At 45.1% G+C, this 21,010-nt stretch overlaps 1 protein-coding gene across 1 annotated transcript; it reads right to left on the minus strand.

The window, feature by feature from the left end:
- Window positions 1-7,819: 7,819 nt before the first annotated feature.
- Window positions 7,820-20,655, minus strand: LOC141726892 (uncharacterized). Its single transcript, XM_074531994.1, has 4 exons — window positions 20,257-20,655; window positions 11,678-12,480; window positions 10,611-10,669; window positions 7,820-9,733 (listed from the first exon to the last, which is right to left on the minus strand). Exons 1-4 carry the CDS (start codon window positions 20,653-20,655, stop codon window positions 9,657-9,659), a joined length of 1,338 nt encoding a protein of 445 aa, XP_074388095.1. The 3' UTR covers window positions 7,820-9,656.
- Between the last annotated feature and the right edge of the window lie 355 nt (window positions 20,656-21,010).

Here is a 21,010-nt window from a genome sequence, read left to right on the forward strand (position 1 = left end):
TTTGCCTGGAAATTAGCTAAAAAGATGTGACGAGGATATAGAGGGAAAGCCCAGGTTGGCCGCTGCACTTGCCACCAAGAAGATCATATACACCTGCTATGGGTTGCAACCCCATAGGCATGGGAGGTGGGGGTATAAGCCAAATGAGACCTTTTTTCTTCCTTTTTCTGTCACTCATTTTTTGTCTTTTCCCTATGGGGATACTAGCAAAATCGTGTCACAAATGCTACTGAAAGGTTTACATGGAAACAAATGGAGGTTCCTTTTTTATTACTCACATCTGTGGAGACAGGTGGGCATGCCAGCCCTCTCCCTTGGAGAGGTATCCCTTGAATGAGCTATGATAAGATCTTCTCAAACCCTCCTGGATTGAGAACTCCTCCTTGGTCATGGTGAGTTCAAGCATGCTTTGGAACCCCATGTAGATTTGTTCGGACTAACTGGTTTTTCCCCTTTTGTACCACCCCCGCTCTTCCCCATAAAACCCCCAGTTTCTGCCCTGTTCAGGAGGGAGCTGCCGTCACTGGCGTCCTTTGCAGGGTGCTGGAATAAAGGCTACCTCTACGGAATAACCACATGGTGCTCCTATCTCTTTGTCCCTGTGTTGGCCAGGTAATACCTTGCAAGGCAGACCTGAAATCACTGCTAAGAGCTGAGCTGGCTGCCCCTTGCTGAGGTTACCCGGCATCTGAAGGACTGCCTAAGAAGCCTAGAAAGTTGTCTCTTGTGGGACCTCTCTCTGGGAAGGTTGTGGCGTCCAGGTTGAGCCATTAGACCCCTGACCAGCCACTCTCTACACACACCCATGTCAACAGTCACTGCTATAACCCCCCCAAATTAGGTAACTGTATGCAAAACGGGAAAAAAATACTGGATTGCGGAAAACTTAGGAACAAGTGGTAATAGGTTGGTAAGTGAATGTCCAAAAGGGGAGAGATGGGTTTGTTTAACATTTGTCCTTAGGGGTGGAGTCCAAGATTTGGTAAAAGAACAATTAGTAAAAAAAATGGCAAAGCCAGCACAGCAATCTAACTCTGTATCAACTCCACATCAAGATTTGTATACAGAACTTCATCAGCAATTAGAAAAGGAAATAAATATCTCGAGATTTGGGAAAAACATGTTCGTGGAACTGGGGGAAAGAATAAGTAAGCAACTCAACCCACTGCTGGGTTTGCAGAAGGGCATTGATTGCAGAGGAATGGCCATGGAAAGGCAGTAGCTCAGGCCTGGTTGAACTCCTTAAATGGAATTGAACCAATATAAGGGGGAAAATCGACCAGAAGGGTGGATTCTGAGTTCAACAGTGATAGGAGAAGACTGTCTCTGGCGCACTGGGAAAAATTTTCTTACCGAAGTAGGAAATACTCCCCTGTAAGAGATTAAAGTTAGAAATGGAACTTTCACATGGTGGATCCCAGATGAACCAACTCTGTATTGGACTCAGAGAAAAAAAAAAAAGAAAAAAATTGCAAGTATAATAATAAAATCAGGCTCTTCCAATGTAATGATACAGGCAAGAATCCTCATTTTGGGATCCCAGAAATATCCAAATTTTGGGAGAATATAAATCAACAGAAAAATTATTATTGGAAAGCACCAGATGGCTTATTTCGGATATGTGGGAAAAGAGCATACCCAAGACTCCCCTCCCAGTGGAAAGGAAGTTGTCCTCTAGGAATCATACAGTCAGGATTTTTTTTCTTTTACCAGGACCAGAGGCAGATCAATTAGGAGTACTGATTTATGAGGACCTTAAAAGAAATAAAAGGGAATTGATTAGAGGATTCCAAAAATGGGGAGATGAGGAATGGCCTCCTGAATGCATATTGGAAACATATGGGCCAGCCACCTGGGCACAAGTTGGGAGTTGGGGCTATCAAACACCAATTTATATGCTAAATCATATTATAAGTCTCCAAGCAGTTGTAGAGATAATAGCAAACAGAACTGGTTGAGCATTGGAATTAATATCAAGTCAACAAAACCATACAAGAGCTGCAGTATATAAAAATTGATTTGCTTTAGATTATTTATTAGCTGAGGAAGGGGGTGTTTGTGGAAAATTTAATACTTCAGATTGTTGTTTGAAAATAGATGACAATGGGGATGCCATCCTGGATATAACCAAGAATACCAGAAAAATAGCCCATGTACCGGTCCAAAATTGGGAACCAGTGCTAAAAACTAGCCAATGGGATAATGTATTGGGGATAGAATGGTAGAAAAAATTAGGCTTCTTCCTTTTATGTGCTACAGCTGGTTTGATATTTCTTCCTTGCTTGATCCCCTGTTTTATTCGGCTAATCACCAGCATAGTCCAAGGCATGCAATTGGTAACAATGCCTATGGACCCAAAATTGACTACATCTGGAACAGCACAAAAAATCATGGTGTTGAAAAAGCAAAATAATATAGAAGACCTCTTTGATAAAGCAAAATTGATTTGTTAAAAAAAATGAGCAAATAATAGAGGCCAGAAAACAAGAAATTTTGTTCAAGCCAAATGTTCTATAAAAATAGAAGGGTGGATTGTTAAATATACATATTATAATATTGGCTTTTTGCAAATATTAAAATAGATTCTATATGTGTAATGTTAAAGTTACTTTGCTATAATTTTTTATTTCTGTTGTTAACTAAAACATAGTAGTGAAATAGCTGGTATAGATATGCTTGTGGGAATTAAACTGCCTGCTTGGTTGGGATAATATCCAATGAACGTATGATGAGGACCCCTGCTACTGATAGCCAATTATCAGCACCCACCATCTAAAGAAAGTACGGACCAAAGCCCAAAACTGGAGGTGATGATAAGAATGGGCTAAAACCACAGCCAAGAAATGTGTATGCTCTAAAAAGGTGGACCCGAGGAGGAGCCATGCTAAACAATTCTTGGAACACTGAGATATAAACTTTAAGGAATTTAGGGATTTTAGAGGAGCTGAAGTTTTAGTTAGAGATAAGCTTTATTAGAGTTAATCAAAATAAATGGGTAGGCCTTGATGAAGTTAAGAATTAGTAGTTAACTAATAATTGATTGCTTGTCAACATAATGTTTGGTTAGCTAGGTTTATAATGAAGAATATAGAAACTGATAAATAGCTTTTAGGAACATAAGACAATTGTAGGCCTCCTCTGTTCTGAAACCAATTGAAGACGGGGAATGGGAGTTCTACCAAGGGTTCATTTGTCATATTTGCATTGAAAAGGTAGAAAGGTCAGAACGAGGAAGACTTCATTTACTTCCTCTTTTTGGGACCCCTCCCCATGAAAAGGACCACCCACCCATTTCGAGGAACAAACTACACATGCTTAATAGCTTTTGAACTAATTACCATACGAAGCCAAAAATGGGATGTACCAAAGTTATGAATATGCATTTGTATTTTGAGTATTCAATACTTGTATAGATAAAAGGACTCTGTAATCACCTGTAAATTGCGGTGTGTATTTGGGAGCTATCCCGCACGCTGCCCAGTGTCGCAATAAACATACACTTTCTAACTTTAAACTGTTAGAGAGTCTTTGTCCATTACAGTTGGATATCAGTACTAGATCAATATCCATATTTTTAATAAATCAACATGTAAACTAGTTTGGGGAAAAGTTTAAATATGCATAATTGTTTATGAATATGCAACAGGCTGATGCAATAGAAATGGTATATAAAGGGTGTTTCCAAAACAGCAGGTGTGCTCTTGGCGAAGGGCCAAGCATTCAGACGTATATCTTTGCTTCATTGTCTTTCCTATTGTCCTTTATTAAACTTTTAAATTTTACCAGGAGAGGGAACCACGCTTTTCACAGATGCAATGATTTTCACTGCACAACATGGGCATGTGTGGATGAAATGGTTTGTACTGTACATCCTGGCCAGAATAAATAAATGCGTTAGTTCTCTAACACTAAAAAGATGCTGTTGAAGCATTTTTATTTTTCTTGTAGTTTCAGTGACAGTTTGTGAGAAATGACTGCTCAATTTAAAAATTTTAAAAAGTTTATTCAACCTTAACAAAAATTACAACAAAATGACTATGGCTGGCTAGCTCATCTTCAAGATGGATGCTTCACCTTTTATACCCTGGGGGGGGGGGGGGTTGCATCAGCCAAACTTGGCCCCTCCTAAAGTCTGTCAGTCAACTCTTCTTTGCTGTTTATTGGTGGAGACTGCTTTCTTGCAACTTGATTGTAGGGTCAAATGTGCCCCCCCCCCCCCGCCCCAGCAACAAGCCTTTGTGTACACGCCTTCTTTGTACCTGTCCTAGATGACTCAGGCTCTCTGATGGTAACAATAACGGGGGGGGGGAGAACAGAGGACATCTAAACAACAAATAACTATACATCAATAAAGCTTCTCTTACTATTCACACAGTATTTATCTCTTAATTGCAAGAGCCAATCATTCCATTATCCATCTATACCAGGTTGGAAAGGACCTTCAAGACCATCTTGTTTCAAGTCCTGTTCCATGGGCAGGGACACCTTCCACTAGACCAGGTTGCTCCACGCCCCATTCAACCTGGCCTAGAACACTGACAGGAATGGGGCAGCCACAGTTTTTCTGGGCAACTTGTTACATTGCCTCACCACCCTCACAGTCTATAATAGCTTCTTAATCTCTGATCTAACCCTGCCCTCTGTCATTTTGAAACCATTTCCCCTTGCCCTTGTGTGAGAGACTGAAATGTTAATGGTAAATGACTCAAAACAATTTCCCATTTGTGGAGGCAGACAGGGTGCTTTTCTGAGGCCAGGTTTGCACCTCCCCTATCCCCTGAGGGGGAGGAGGTGTGTGTTGGGAAGTGTGGCGATAAAGCACAAGACAGAGAGGGTGAACACCCACCACCGGAGGCAAAAAGCTGGGTTTTGAGCCAGATAAGAAGCAGACATTTTGGAGACAGGATAGTGCTTTTTATCATGCCAATTGTCCCCCCTTATACCCACCTCACCCCCTTGACAGGGGAGGTGCCTGGGCATTCCCACACATACCTGAACCCATTGAACTCTATGTTTTGTGGGTTTCCCTTGCCCCTGAAGAATGAAGATTACAACTCACTTTAACCAACAAACATCGAAATTGCAACAATCAAATCTTGTAGATGGATTTACAGGTGGTGATATCTTTCTACTCCTTCCTTCCTTCCTTCCTTCCTTCCTTCCTTCCTTCCTTCCTTCCTTCCTTCCTTCCTTCCTTCCTTCCTTCCTTCGCAATATACAGAATAAATAGACTCCACAATCTGATGTAGTTATGAAGTGGGTATGTATGTCAGTGCCCAGCACAAGCGAGATAGCTCTCGTGAAAACTTGTGCCCCAAGCCTCGGTTTGACTCACATCTTTATTCACAAAGGTGTTCCATATGCAATACATTACAAAACTTTTTCATACATATTGAACCCCTGGCCCTGCCTGTCCTCGCATTGCATGGTAATTAGATCCACGCCCTTCTGGGCATGCATTGTTTGCTGTGGTGGTTGCACGGGGGGTCTGTGGTGGTCTCTGAGGCCGAAGATTGTGGTCTTCCTCATGATTGCACTTTTGAACTTTTCTCCTTTGCTTGTGCACTTTTGGTCCCTTGGTGCTTATCTGAGTACGTCTGTCGGTCTTGATGAGCTTGGAGACAGAGGAGCCCCTTTATCTGGGTTCCTTGCATCCCTTGGTCTTCTCCCAGTATTGTTCTTTATGCAAGAAGCTTCAAAAATTTGTATTTTCCTATGCCCTTTGTACCATGGCAGAGGTTTCTTAAGTAAAAAGGTTAAAATTCAAAACATAATTCTACAAGCTAAAATTTAAATGCTTAATTCATATTGCTAACTCAAGTGAACTCCAAAAATCTTTATTTCCCGTCCTTCCTTCCTGCCTTCCTGCCTTTCTCTCCCTTTTTGTCTCTTTCTCTTTCTCTCTCTATTTCTGTCAGGAAAATTAACCCAGTGTCGCGGTTTGAGAGGAAGTGAGTTTTTTGGGATGCCGTGGTCAAACTAATAGGTGCTCAGATTTGAATATCGGCACTTGGTGTGGCTATTGAGGACATGGGTACGCTTCTGAGAACACGGGGGGTTAAAAGCAGAGAACTCTCACAAAAACTTTTTCTTGTGTTCTGGTGGTGAAAGAGTTCAGACCTCCCCTGCCCAGCTGCTGCCGGCTGGGCGGGAGAAGGGAAGCCATGCGATCGGGTGAGGTGAGCCAGGGCTCTGAAGATGGAAGGATGAAGGAGCACCAAGAAGCATTGGGCAGCTCCTTCTTCAGGAGAGAAAGAGCCGGTGTCTGTGCCTGTGCCACCTTAAGATTTGATAGCATGGCTGGCTCAGAAGGAAAAGAGGGGGATGTAGCCAGAAAGTGCCCGGCAGGGCAGCCGTAGGAGTTCTAGTCAGGCAGAGCCTGAGATTTTTAACCCTTTTCTTAGATGACAAAAACCTTACAAATGCTGACCCTCCTGGAGCTGAATGAGAAGAGAGATAGGGATGAATAGCAGGAAATGAGCAAGTGTAATGCAAGTTTGTGCAAGTGAAAGATGTCCGAGAGAAGTTGAGAAGAATTATAGGTAGCGGGAGATGATGGAGTAGCCTTTAGCTGGACTTTTCTTGTATAGCCATGGACAGAAACATTTTTCCTGTGACACAGAGACTGCATCTAAGGAGAGGCAATGGCTCAGATCCAAGAGAGTTCAATGTTGTTATGTGAAGGAGTGTGTGAACAGAGACGACAGGTGAGGAGAGTGGTTGGTGCCCTCAATCTTCAGTAGATGAGAAGATCTCTGTTTTTGAGACCCCTCAGCCCCAAGGAGTGAAATTTGGAGGGGACAGGTGTCCCAAAAGTGAGAGACTGTACTCTTTTTAGAACTAGACAAAGCACCCTTAAAAAGAAAACCCTAGAAGCAGCTCTAGTCCATATGCAGTGGTGGGAGCACTAGACATAGAAAGAAGATGTCACGATAGCAAATGTTCTCCAGGTGGTGCCACATGTGACATAGAAACACACAAAGTTTCAACTGTGTTTCCAAGAGAAGCCTATGGCACAAGAAAGACTCCTCTCCTCTTGATGAACTGAGAACTGATTATCTGAAAAGTAGTGATAGACTGAGAGTTAGTAATCTGAGAGATGGCAACTGAATTGAGAGTCTAAAGTTTTGTCTTACTGTGATGTATTAGGAATTTGGTTGGAGAGAAGAAGAATGTTTGGAAAGTTTTCATCCTGAGTTCTGTGTGTTTCTTTTATATATTGTAAGTTAATAAAGTTTTTTTCCTTCTATTCCTAAGCTAGAGCCTGCTTTGCTCTATTCCTAATCACATCTCACAGTAGACAGCAGAGAGAATGTATTTTCATAAGAGCACTAGCATTGCACCAGTGTCAAACTGTGACACACACAAACACCAGTGTCGAAGGAAGGGGACCAAGACACCAGTTGGTTCATCATGGCCCCTCAGGTCCGGTCCGGTCCCGGTCCCTCAGGTCCTTCTGGTCCAGTTTATTGAAGAAAGTACCAAACACTTATACAGCAAATAATAAGCTTATGAATATTCTGTAAGCCAAGCAATCTATTGGTTAAACTATGGCATTAACTCATCCTCATTCCTTAGGGGTTACATCTCTCTTTTCTCATGTCTCTTTCACTGTTTGTTATTATACTACAGCTAGTCTCAAGGACACACTATCTACACAGGTGCAGGACTTGGAATTAGCCATGGTTTTGTACTTTTCCATTTTCTAGCAGCTAAATTCCCAACATCTCCCCTGTTTTTATTTTTTTTAAAAAAAGAGTTTTATGGGCTAACTGTCACACTTTTTGTAACACAAAAATAGGCAATTTTAACAACTAAACAGTATTTTCATCTAGCAAGGTTTCTCTTTTACAAAAGATTTAAGCCAGGAAAACAAACCAAAAAGGCTATCACTACTTATATGATACGTTATATGACAGATACTTCAAACAAAAATGGCTTTACTCACAAATACTTCTAATTGTCCTTTTTAACTAAAGTTTCTCTGATGTTCACAACAACACTTTGCACACAAGTCATAAAATAAATGCTTATCATAAAAGCATAAATCTAACATCACTTAATAGCACTTAAAACACTTAAAGTATTTAAATTTAACAGAACCTAACCTTAACAGAACTTAACTGACTTTAAATTTTATAACACTTAAACTTAATATAATTTAAACTTAACAGAATCTAACCTTACTTAAACTTAATAACACTTAAACTTAACAAAAATTAAACTGAACAGCACTTAAACCTAGCAGGAAATAAACTTAACAGTATTTAACATTTAATGGCACTTAATAAACAATTTAACTTAAACTACTTAGTAACAAATAAAACTTATTATAAAAATAGAATATAGCATTTACTATAACTTACTTACAGGCCTGATTCTAAAATACTAAACTAAAACAACTTTCTTCACGTGTTTGCTGCAGCATTTTTATACTTGAATGCACTTAAACATAAAAAGTTTGTTTAAGGTATACCTGTAAAAAATTCTTTTAAATTCAGTGTTTGCTTTTACCTTTACCACATTTAAACAAAGCTTAAAAAACACAAAGAGCATACTTATTACATCTTACTTATACAATCACTTTAACACATTTTTAACATTTTTAAATTTTTCAAAATACAATTTTAGAGTCTGATGTTCTACTGACTAAGTTATTTTGGGCTTTTGATGTCTAAAGTCGGTTAGGAAAAACAAAAGTCCCTTTTAACACTTATGTGAGAAATGCTGGCGTAATGGTCCTTGGTGTCGTTTGTTTATTATCACTGGTATCTTAATTGCAGTAGGAATCTTTCTTTTGTTGACAAGAGTCATATTTCTTATGGCTATCTAACTGAAGCTTCGGAGAGGGCGAGCCCCCCGTGCTGGGCTCGGTTTCACAAGATGCGCCGGCAGGCTGGCTCCGCTGCAGCCACCGCCGGTCGGAGCGCTCCCCCCGCGGCTGCTTCGCTCCCCCCGCAGCTGCTCGGCGCGGCTTCCTCCGCGCTGGGTGCGGCGCAGCCCCCCCGCGCTCGGCTCCCGCGGCGGCTCCCGCGACGCGTGGCTTGGCTTCCGCCCTCCCCCGGCTGCGCTACCGCCGCTGCGCCCATGCCGAGTTTGGAGTAGGATAGCTCGGCAGGCGTCCCGAACCGCGGCTGCTGCCTTGCACTCAGAAATATGCTGAAGCAGTGTGTGGTGTATCACTTGCCATTGCTGGCTCAGTTTCTTTGCTGGCTTATCATCTTCTAACACTGCTTCCCACAGTATATCTCTAGATTTTTTCCGTTCTAAGAGTTCATAGACTGTATGAGGGTTAAGGAAAATTTCTTCAGCGTATTCGTAGGCTAATAACAAATTTATCCCCTTTATCTCTTGCCATTTTAGATATGCGGCTAATAACTTATATGCTGCTTGCCTTTTCATACCTCTTTATTTTTTCGTGAGCGCTCTTGCAGCTTTCCAGGCTCCGGCAGCACGTGAATGGCTGGAGTCACCGATGTGAACCCCAAGGGTGCTTCAAAATTCCGGCACCGTCTCGGCTGTGAACGAGACCCAGATCCAACTTCCTCGACCGTGGCGTGCTCTCTCCCCCTTTTTCTTTTAGTCGAGACGAGGGGGATCAGCGTTCAGGGTCACCATTATGTTGAAGGAAGGGGACCAAGACACCAGTTGGTTCATCATGGCCCCTCAGGTCCGGTCCGGTCCCGGTCCCTCAGGTCCTTCTGGTCCAGTTTATTGAAGAAAGTATCAAACACTTATACAGCAAATAATAAACTTATGAATATTCTGTAAGCCAAGCAATCTATTGGTTAAACTATAGCATTAACTCATCCTCATTCCTTAGGGGTTACATCTCTCTTTTCTCATGTCTCTTTCACTATTTGTTATTATATTACAACTAGTCCCAAGGACACACTATCTACACAGGTGCAGAACTTGGAATTAGCCATGGTTTTGTACTTTTCGATTTTCTAGCAGCTAAATTCCCAACACACCAGAGGTTTATGTCTGTGAAAAACAGAGTTCGCTCCTTAGAATGTTTTAAAGTTTAATAATAATAGGATAAAAGGACAGTATTTCCAGCCCTGGGGTGCTCCTGGCCAGAGCCAAAGAACAGCCAGTACATACAAAGTGTTATCTTTATAGCGGTACATCACTGAGGTACATGTATATTCATGTCTTTCATGCATTATTCAAACATTCTTGTGAACTTTCTGATGTTTTAGGAACTCCTTTGTTTGGCTTCGTCACACTGATTTATCTGCATGACATCCTGTTTATCATGTCAATATGTTTAATTTCTTGTTGTGTCTCCATGTCACAGACATCTTTTCATTAAAATCTTTTCTTTAGGATTTTTCCTGCTGAAACTGAGAAGTTTCAGCAACAAAGTGTAAACAATGGTTATCTGCAGCTGTGGAATGCAACAGGTGGATCCGTGATTGGTCTCGGGTGGATGTTTGGATTTACTGACCACTCACAGCAGAGCTGGGTCTCACTTTCTGCTGGGACACAGACATTTGTTATTAATTCCTTTTCTATTCTTAGCTTAGTTAGCCTTCTGAGAACTTTCTCTCTATTCTTTTAGTATAGTCATGATGTAATATATATCATAAAATAATAAATCAAACCTTCTGAACATGAGGTCAACATTCTTGTCTCTCTCTTCATCCTGCAACCCTTGCAAGACCTGTGAAAATTGGTGAACCCCGAGTGAGTAAGGAGGACAAACCATCAATTGGTGACTCCCAGAGGAGCAATTGCTGCACTGGGTAAACCCTGAATGTGTGTGATTGATGGTTGCTTCACAAGTGACCACAGAAGTGGATTCTAGCCAGGAGCTGAAGAACTGAAGATCCTGATTTGGACAGAGTTCACAGCAAGGCTGACCACAAAGACAACCTTCTGAAAAGCCTCCAGGAGAATGGCTGGAAAGCTCAGCACCATGGAGCTGGCCAGAGCATGCTGGACTCTGTCAAAAGGTTCTGTTGGCTTTTCCCTTCCTGATGATCCTGGCCTTCGCAGTTTGTGGCTGCAAAGGTGGTGGGGCATTCCCACCAGGGCCGAGGTTCCTTTCTCCCCTTCAGAGGGGAAACTTATTGTCCTCTGGCAAAAATGGAGTGAAGAGGATGGAATTCTTGGAATTTTCCTGTCAGAAAGACATTTCTATGAGTTTTTTCGATGGGCAAAGCTTTTTGGGTTTTTTATGAATGTGCTATATGGCCTGGATGTTTTTGTATGGCAGCGCATGGAATCCATTTTCCAAGTCCTTTTGGACCGTGGTTCCCCCCCCCCCCCCCCCCCGTGGTAGATAGGGACAGGCGATCAGAAGATCACGCGACGTGACGGAAAGCACAGGACTCCTTTTCCCCCTAATCCCTTAAGAGATCACCCTAGGAATGTAACCAGGAATGCAGCTCCCCTCACGATAGTAGTGCTAGTAACTTTCCACTCCCAGTAACTTTCCACTCCTTACTAACCACAGATGGTACTGCAGACCCCTCTGACGTAGAGAGACCCCTTAGACTATAAAACCCCACGAGATGAGATAATAAACGCCTTTGACTGTCCACCACATTGGTGTCTGCATGCTTCTCTGGCCCGAGCGACCCTGGAGAGTTGGGTCGCCGTGCTGTTCCTTGAAACCAGGTTGCCTTGCCTTATACCAGAAGGCAACACCCCCGCCCCCGTACTTTACCTAACATTTAAGGCACTCTTTCCAGTCTTGGAACGAAGAGCAGTTGCTTTTCCTTGGATTGCTAACTGAAACGGGCTTGCTCCATTTCCCCCGTCTCCAGCAGGAGAAGACCCTTTGGGGGAGGATCTGCTGCTTCCCAGCCCCCCTGCATCCCGGCGGGGGGGCGAAGTTTCGCCGGGAGCTGAAGTTTTTTTCTCTGCGTCTTCGGAGCATGCCCAGATGGAGCAGTCTTTCTCCCCTCCTTCTCTCTCCGGGTGATGAAGAGTGGGCGGCACTGCCCCGGCCGGCGCTGCGAGCACCGCCCCTGCCAGCCCCGCGAGCACCGCCCAGACCCGCCCTGCGGCCGCCTTCCCGGGCGCTCCCGCCCGCGCCTCCGCCGGCTTCCACGCCTGCGTCTGAGAGCTCAGAAATACCGCTCCCCGTGGCTGAGCCACTGTTGCTAGGCGACAGCGATCCTCCGCTGCCACTCCCCCCGGCTGTTCTGCCGCTGCCCGAGCCGGCTCCGCCGCTGCCTGTGTGCACTCCGCCGGAGACTGCGACTGCGCCTCCTCAGCTGACCCCAGAGCCAGGGGCAGAAGACGCTGCCGACCCCACGCCGTGCCCGCCAGCCTCTCCCACAGAGACGGAGCAGCCTGCGATCCCGCTGCTCCTGGCAGCAGCTGCCGCGGCCGCTCCTGCACCCAGCGTGGCTTCCCCCCCGAATTTTTCGGGTCTTCCCGGGGCTGCCCCTGCAGGGGAAGCTGGGACAGGGGAAGAGGGCGTCGGTCTCTCCTTCCGTGGAGGAGGCGGGGCTCACCAGCTGGCTGTGGGTGCAGCCCGTCTGCCGGCTTTCAAGATCAACGTTCTTGGCAGCTTGGGGGGTGGTTGGTCAGTTGCTGCCCCTTGGAGGTTGCCATCTCTGCCGCCCCTTGTGCGCCCCAGTGGCGAGGGGCAGGTGGGCCCCGAAAGTTCTGCCTTTGGTCCTCAGCCCAGAGGTGGTGGTGCCGTGAGGCAGATGGGAGACACACCTGTTGCATTTGCATTGCAGGGGCAGAGGGCACAGCGGGAAGCGATCATCGCTTGTTTGCTGTGGGGAACAAACATTCCTAGACCCGAAATGAGGATTCTTGGGGTTTCTTCTGTTCCCTCACTGCTGGCATGCCTTGGTGATTTAGGGGAAAAGAGGCATCTGGCCACCCGTTCTGCCATTGTACTGGCAGCAGGGTGCAGGCCTGCAGCAAGGCAGAGCCTGCCTTGTGGCTTGGGCCTGGGCTGTTGAGCTCAGGTCTCTGGCCCAGGGCCACCTCCCGGCCTCCTGATGGGTTTGGGGGTTTTGCTTTCCCCTACTGGTCCTGGCCCGCCTTTCTGTGGGACAGATCTGGGGTTCATGATCCCTCTCCATGGACCAGGGCCCCCCAGGGCCTCTCTCTGGCTGCTCTGCTGCTGCTGCTCTTTTTCGATCACAAAAAAAAAAAAAAAAACCAAAAAAAACCCAAAAAACCCAATTTAGTATGTCTTCCTTAAATTTACTATGGTATTCTCTAATTGTCCTCCGGTGCTCCGGTTTGTGTCATGGTTATCTTATCACTTGGATAGGTCAGTCAGTGGATGGCATTATGATGTTCTTAGTTACAAAAAGCCTTTTCAAATCTTATGTTTTGCTAAGGTCTATAGTACAATACTTTCATCACAATACTATTTCTATAAGTGATACATAGATATTTGAGACAGATTGACTTCCTGATGTAGAAGACCCATCTCAAGACCCAAGAAAGAATGTGCAACACTCAGAAATTCTCTTCTACTCTTTGTATGCAACACTTGAATTCTCTGCTGTGACATTTGGATGCCTTGTCATCTCTCTAGACATGCATAGTTACAATGACTTAAACATTGCTTCTCATTTTAGTTGTGAAATTACTGTGCTGATATTTATATTGAAGGCAGACAGACTTCTGTTGCTTGACTTGTATGTGTGTGGAAAGGAGGCACTAAGGGTGAATGGCAGAAAACACGGGAAAAAAAAACTTTATCACTATGGCATTGTCAAATTATCATTTTTTGCGTGAAGGACTAACAAAACCACTCTTGAAATTTGCCAAATAGAGAGACCTTAAAGCAAACGCATATTACTGGCATAGAATCATAGAATCATTTGGGTTGGAAAATGCCTCTAAAATCATCAAGTCTAACAATTAACCCAGCACTGCCAAGCCCACTACTAAATCATGTCCCCAACTACACATTGTTATAGATGAATAATGTGATAGTTGGTTTTCACAGTTAAGAGATAAATATTATATATATGTTAAGAGAAGTTTTGTAGATATATAGTAATATTATTGTAATATGTCCTTCCATAGTCTTCTTTCCCCTCCCCCTTGTAATAGCCGTGGTAGTCAAGGCATTTGGGGAGGGCTGGCTTATTACTAGGAGGCATAACATGACAACACCTGACCTCCAATCAAGATGTTAAAAAGTGATCTCCACCAATGGACGGCAGAGAAGGAGTTGACTGACAAAACTTTGGGAGGGGCTAAGGATATAAAAGGCAGAGCATCCATTTTGTAAAGGTGCACGTAGCTGCTGGTCATGGAGACTCCTGGTGCTGTAATTTTTCCTTATTCAGTCCTTTGTTGTATTTTTTCTTAAGGTTTAATAAACCTTTGAAATTTTAAAAGTGAGCATCGTTTCTCACAACATCTTTTAAATCCTTCCAGGCATGCTGACTCCCCCACTTCCCAGGCAGCCTGTTCCAATGCTTGACAACCCATTTGGTGAAGAAATTTTTCCTAATACCCAATCTAAACCCTGCCTGATACAACTTGATGCCATTTCCTCTGGTCCTATCGCTTTTTACTTGGGAGAAGAAAACAACAAATATTAGTTCTTTCAAAGATGTAGGCCCTTCCTACCTATTCTTGGTTGGTTTCTGTATGGCTTTTAGCACAGAGGCTTCACATGGGATCTGAGCTGGACATTATTACAAATAACCAACCAAGGTTCAAATGCACATAGAATTGTGCTATCGAGTTGTTCAGGGACCAGAGTTAGAATTTTCTCTGTGTAAGAACAACAAGATTGTGCTTGAAGTTAAGACTATAGTAATATTTGGGGATGGATGGGGTTGTCAGGCATTGGAAAAGGCTGCCCAGGAAGTGGTGAACTCACCATCCCTGGAAGGATTTAAAAGACGTGTAGATGTGGCACTTGGGGACTAAGTTTACTGGTGGGCTTGGCAGTGCTGGGTTAACAGTTGGATCTTAAAGAGCTTTTCCAACCTAAATGGTTGTATGATTCTATTCTATGATTCTGAGGCCTCACTGCATTTGAAGAACTATAGGGAATATAGTCTGGTAGAATAACAGTCTGAGAAGGATACTGGTTATCCTGACCATTGGGTACCAACTCTCAGGACTTTAGCTGGTCAAAGTGACCCCGAGATATGTTAAAAAGTCTCTTTTCCCAGCCTGGTGGTCAAAGAAGGAGTCAGAACTCTTTAATTCTCGGTCTCAAGGTTGTTTATTGTTTCTTATCTATAAAATTCTTTCTCCTGGCCAGCTGAGGTCCACTCAGCAAGACAGACAAAGGCACTCTGCCTGCCCCTGGGGCAGTGTTATCTTTTTATGCTAAAAACTACGTGTACAAAATTTACAATTATTTTCCAATACCTATCACCTATGTTAGTGAGCTTCTACTCTAAACCAATCTTAAAGTGCCAACATCACAGCAGAAGATGGAGGCCAAGAAGAAGAAGAAGGAGAAGGAGAAAGGCTGGACATGCCCGGATTCCTCCATCTTGCCCCCTGAACACCTATTCTAAAAACCCCAAAAATCAATTTTTCACCCTGTGACAAGCTAATTATTATTCTGCTTATATTTTCATGGCTTGCAGATCTTCATATAAGGTTGGTAACTTTTTCCATGGGTCATAATCAAAGTCATAGGCATTTTGAGCTCTGTGCCAGGGTCTCTGAGCCACCTGGCAGGGGTTCTGGCAATCCAGGAAAGCCAGAGGGATGTCCTGAATTCCGACACCAACAGGATTGGAGCTGTATTTTCCTGGTTGGTATTAAACATTCACACTAGACTTCTGGAGTGCAGACTTGAGCCTATTTAGGAGACTTATTCAGAGAGTTCCTTGGGAAGCAGCCCTTAAAACCAAACGAGTCCAGGAAAGGTGGGTGTGCTTCCAAACAGAGACCTTGACGGCACAGGAACTGACTGTCCCTGTGTGCCAAAAGATGGGTCGACAAGGCAAACGCTCAGGCTGGATGGGCAAGGAGGTTTTGAAGGAACTTAGGAATAAAAAGAGGATGTATTATCTTTGAAAGGAGGGTCAGGTCTCTCAGTAAATATTTGAGGGAGTTGCTAGGGCATGTAGAAAAAAAAAATTAGAGGCCAAAGTTCAGTTTGACTTAATTTGGCGACTTTTGTGAAGGATGATAAAAAATGTTTTTACAAATATTTTAGCAGCAAAAGGAAGGGTAAGAACAACCTCGGTTCTCTACTGGATGTGGGAGGGAATTTAGTAAATGCAGATGGGGAGATAGCAGAGGGGTTTAATGCCTTCTTTGCCTTGGTCTTGAGTGCAAAGACACCTTGTCCACAGGACAACTGTACTCCTGGGTTAGTAGATGGTGTTAAGGAGCAGAATGGTCCCTCCATTATCCAGGAGGAGGCAGTCAGAGAACTGCTGAGCCACTTGGATGTTCATAAATCTATGGTGTTATAAGTAGAAAAAGCTGCCCATTATTTTGAAAAGGTTGCAGAGTTAACAGGTTGGGCCACGGTTGGAGAGTTTTGCTCAAACATGGCTTATAGAAAAAGGCCATGATCATATACAGCTGGTTAAGAAGTAAAAGGCAGCTGTAAGCAGCAAGTTCTCAGGCTTTTTCCTCAAATACAATAAACACTGTGTCCTTGGCTAAGTGATGGGAAAAAACATGGTGGAAAACATGGAGTCCTTGAAGGGTGATCAATAACAAGTCAACAGCAGGATGAGAAAAACAAGTATTAGCCTCAGCAAGAAACCACAGGTATTAACAACAAAGGAGCGGTTGGCATGTAATCTGTAACCAATGATGAGCTCGGGTTTTGCAATATGTATGAGCTTAATTAACACTACTATAAAAGTGTGTAAGCTGAATCAATAAATTGGAGATTGATGATCATCGCTAGGGTGTGCTTGTCTTCCTTCACTTTCTTCAGGCCAGTTGCTGCCAGGGTGGAGTTCTAACTGTACGTTATTGTAATCACCTGTCGTTTTTGTTAACTACCTGTCCTTGATGGTTATGAATTCCCCTTTTTTAGAGTGACACCCTGCTGCTTCCTGGAGGATGGCACCTGGACGGTGAAGAGGAGGAGACCTCAGAGTTAGCATGCAAATGACCTCACAACCAGCATGCAATGGGAGGGACCCCTCACCAAACCTAGCCAAAAATTCCCAAAACAACGAGCCAACACGAAATTGATGACTCAAAGCAATGTCTAGACATGAAGAACAGAATCTAGTATCCGCCAAGACCCTTTTTACCCCTCACCCTAACCTAAAAAGATGTCGGCTAGACAGAGGACCTCAAATGTTGAACCGAAAAGCAAGGGAATTTCCTGATGCTCTTGTGAGGAGGGAACTCCTAGCTCTGCCGGCAGACCAGTGGACAAAGCTGCACTCTTCCTCCACCTCCTTGTCACTCCTGGGAGCAGCAGTGGCATGAGCGTGGACCCATTGGTTCTCCCCACCCGAGCTGATCACTTTTAATAAAGGCATTTAAAAGGAGAAAGGTTTCCTGCCCGTGTTTATTTCAGCTGGAGACTTGTCCGGGATAGCCACGCCTGAAGAGGACACTGGGACTGAGACGACCGCCCACACTGGACCTCCAGGAAAGCTGTCTGTCAGGACCAAAGAAGATCAGCTTGGGACCAGTGATGCGGAGGAGCGCTGGACAGGTGAGATGTATCCGGCGGCGGGAGTAGGATGCGAGCAAGTGGAGTGTGAGTGAGACGAGGGCCAGCAGCTTGGACCCCTGGAGTGAGTGTGGACCTCCTAGTACCGCGGTTCCCAACCCCCACAAGGGGGTTGGCCAGGAACGGGGGAAGCGAGTGGAATCAGCATGAGTGAGTCACCTCCTAAGGGGTAAAGAGGGCCCCCCTCCGGGCGTGCAAAGGATATAGTGTATGAGTGGCATGCACCCCAAAAGTCCTGACAGAGGGAAGTCAGGGAGATTGCAAGTCCCGAGAAGGATTTGGGCAAGCTCACAAGTCCTGCAGCCAAATAACATCCTGACAAAGGTGTCAGGCACGAATCCCGGCGAAGGAGGCCAGGGTCTTGTGTTTTTAAGTCCTGATAGGTAAGTCCTAGCATTTGGGGAAATTAGGCAAACTAGAGATCAGGCAGTGGTTTTTGTGTAAAGTCCTGAGGTGTCAGGCAAATATGAAGTGCAGTGAAGGAGGTTGGAGCTCCTCAAATAGGATTTTTTCTTGAGATTACCTGTCAGTACATTTTTTTTTGAGTAAAGGCACCTTTGTGATTTTTTTCCGTTAATACCTGAAAAAATGGGAGGATATAATAGTAAGAAGAGAGGTGAGAGATTGAAGAATATACCCCCCCCCCCACAGTCCCTTAGGTGAACTGCTAGAGAAATGGGATTCTATAGAAGCCATGGAGGGATTAGATAAGGTTAAGATGATTCACTACTGTGTAGAAGTCTGGCCAGAGTTAGATGTGCAAGGAGAATGGCCGCGGTGTGGGACAAAAGACAAGTGGATGTGTCAACAACTGAGTCACTATCTGACTGCTCGAGGAGATACTGATCCCGAGCAACTATTATATGTAGCTTGTTGGTTGAAGAGTGCTATTGGGAATGAAGGTGTGTGAATTTGTAAGGTGCAGAGGAAGAAAAAGGGAAATGAAGGAGGGGATGCTGGAGTTAGAGGGAGTAGTAAACGGTGGGACCCCCTGGACTATTTGCCTCCTGATGCACCTCCACCTTATAATCCCCTTCATTGGGTGTCACAGGGCTTGCAAGGGTTGCAGGATGAAGAGAGAGACAAGAATGTTGATTCAATGTTCAAAAGGCTTGATTTATTATTTTATTATATATATTACATTATGACTATACTAAAAAGAATAGAGGGATAGTTCTTAGAAGGCTAGCTAAGCTAAGAATAGAAAAGGAATGAGTAACAAAGGTCTGTGTCTCAGCAGAGAACGAGACCCAGCTCTGCCATGAGTGGTCAGTAAATCCAAACATCCACCCGAGACCAATCACGGATCCACCTGTTGCATTCCACAGCAGCAGATAACCATTGTTTACACTTTGTTGCTGAGGCCACAGCTTCAGCAGGAAAAATCCTAAAGAAAGGATTTTAATGTAAAGATGTCTGTGACATGTCACCTTTCTTTTATTTAATTAAATTAGAAAGAAAAGTGTTTGTAATTTTCTCTGCCGTGCACATGCAGAGGAAAGAACAAACACTTGACAGGTTATCTGTTGCCAATCAAAACCTCACTCAAGTGCTGGTGTGGAATGAACAGGGAATTTCTTCACCTGTAGAACATACAATAATAACATATCACTAAAACAATCTTACAATATAAGAAAATGCAAAAACAACGCAAAGAAAGTTAAAGTCCAAACAGCTGAGTTTCAGGAAAAAGGTCCATGGACTGAAGATGTCCCTCTTTGCCATTTCTGAAAGTCCTTTTTGGTCCTGAAACAGGCTTGCTGCAGAAAAGTCCATCAATATTTATCAAAAGCCATTGACAGTCATCAAACAATTGCAAGCAATTTTGAGTCAACTTCTGGAATGTCTTGGCCACAGCCCTTCATTGAACAACTTTGGGCTGAAGCTAATTTTTGGCCCTTCAGTGCTTCAGAGCTGCTGCCAGCTATTTCAACTGTATTACTGTATTTAATTAAATTGGGTTTTTTGGGTTTTTTTTGGTTTTTTTTTTTTTTTTTGTGATTGAAAAAGAGCAGCAGCAGCAGAGCAGCCAGAGAGAGGCCCTGGGGGGCCCTGGTCCATGGAGAGGGATCATGAACCCCAGATCTGTCCCACAGAAAGGCGGGCCAGGACCAGTAGGGGAAAGCAAAACCCCCAAACCCATCAGGAGGCCGGGAGGTGGCCCTGGGCCAGAGACCTGAGCTCAACAGCCCAGGCCCAAGCCACAAGGCAGGCTCTGCCTTGCTGCAGGCCTGCACCCTGCTGCCAGTACAATGGCAGAACGGGTGGCCAGATGCCTCCTTTCCCCTAAATCACCAAGGCCTGCCAGCAGTGAGGGAACAGAAGAAACCCCAAGAATCCTCATTTCGGGTCTAGGAATGTTTGTTCCCCACAGCAAACAAGCGATGATCGCTTCCCGCTGTGCCCTCTGCCCCTGCAATGCAAATGCAACAGGTGTGTCTCCCATCTGCCTCACGGCACCACCACCTCTGGGCTGGGGACCAAAGGTAGAACTTTCGGGACCCACCTGCCCCTCGCCACTGGGGCGTACGAGGGGCGGCAGAGAGATTCGCCCCCCCAAGGGAAAGCGACTGACCAACCACCCCTCAAGCTGCCAAGAATGCTGATTTTGAATGCAGGCAGGCGGGCTGCACCCACAGCCAGCTGGCGAGCCCCGTCTCCTCCACGGAAGGAGAGACCGGTGCCCTCTTCCCCTGTCCCAGCTCCCCCTGCAGGGGCAGCCCCGAGACAACCCGAAAAACTCGGGGGGAAAATTGCGCTGGGTGCAAGAGCCGCCGCGGCAGCTGCTGCTGGGAGCGGCAGAACCGCAGGCTGCTCTGCCTCTGCGGGAGAGGCTGACAGGCATGACACGGGATTGGCAGCGTCTTCTGCCGGCTCCGGGATTGGCTGCGGAGGCGGCGAGGCCGGAGAGGGGGCTGGCGGAGGCAGCGAGGCCGGTGAAGGGGCGGGCAGGACCGCCCGGGGAGGCGGCCGCGGGGCGGGTCCGGGCGGTGCTCGCAGCGCTGGCCGGGGCGGTGCCGCCCACTCTTCATCCCCCGGAGAGAGAGAAGGGGGGGAGAAAGACCGCTCCATCTGAGCCTGCTCCGAAGACGCAGTAAAAAAACTTTGGCTCCCGGCGAAACTTCGCCCCCCCCGCCGGGATGCGGGGGGCTGGGAAGCAGCAGATCCTTCCCCAAAGGGTCTTCTCCTGCTGGAGACGGGGAAAATGGGGCTTGCCCTGTGCAGTTAGCAATCCAGGGAAAAACAACTGCTCTTCCTTCCAAGACCGGAAAAAGTGCCTTAAATGTTGGGTAAACTCTTGGGTGTCCGAATCCACGGTCCAAAAGGACTTGGAAAATGGAATTCCATGCACTGCCATACAAAAACATTCAGGCCATATAGCACATT

The sequence above is a fragment of the Zonotrichia albicollis genome, chromosome W (genome assembly GCF_047830755.1).
Source record: "Zonotrichia albicollis isolate bZonAlb1 chromosome W, bZonAlb1.hap1, whole genome shotgun sequence".
NCBI lineage: Eukaryota > Metazoa > Chordata > Aves > Passeriformes > Passerellidae > Zonotrichia > Zonotrichia albicollis.

What these genes read in the sequence shown, in the direction of transcription:
- LOC141726892 (XM_074531994.1), bottom strand. Translation starts at nt 20,655, where the DNA reads ATGAAGAGTGGGCGGCACCGCCCCGGCCAGCGCTGCGAGCACCGCCCG. An exon ending in AAGAGTGCCTTAAATGTTAG is followed by an intron (nt 10,670 to 11,677) that starts GTAAAGTACGGG and finishes CAATTTTCACAG; the next exon opens with GTCTTGCAAGGGTTGCAGGA. An exon ending in GTTGACCTCATGTTCAGAAG is followed by an intron (nt 9,734 to 10,610) that starts GTTTGATTTATT and finishes TTGCTGTATAAG; the next exon opens with TGTTTGATACTTTCTTCAAT.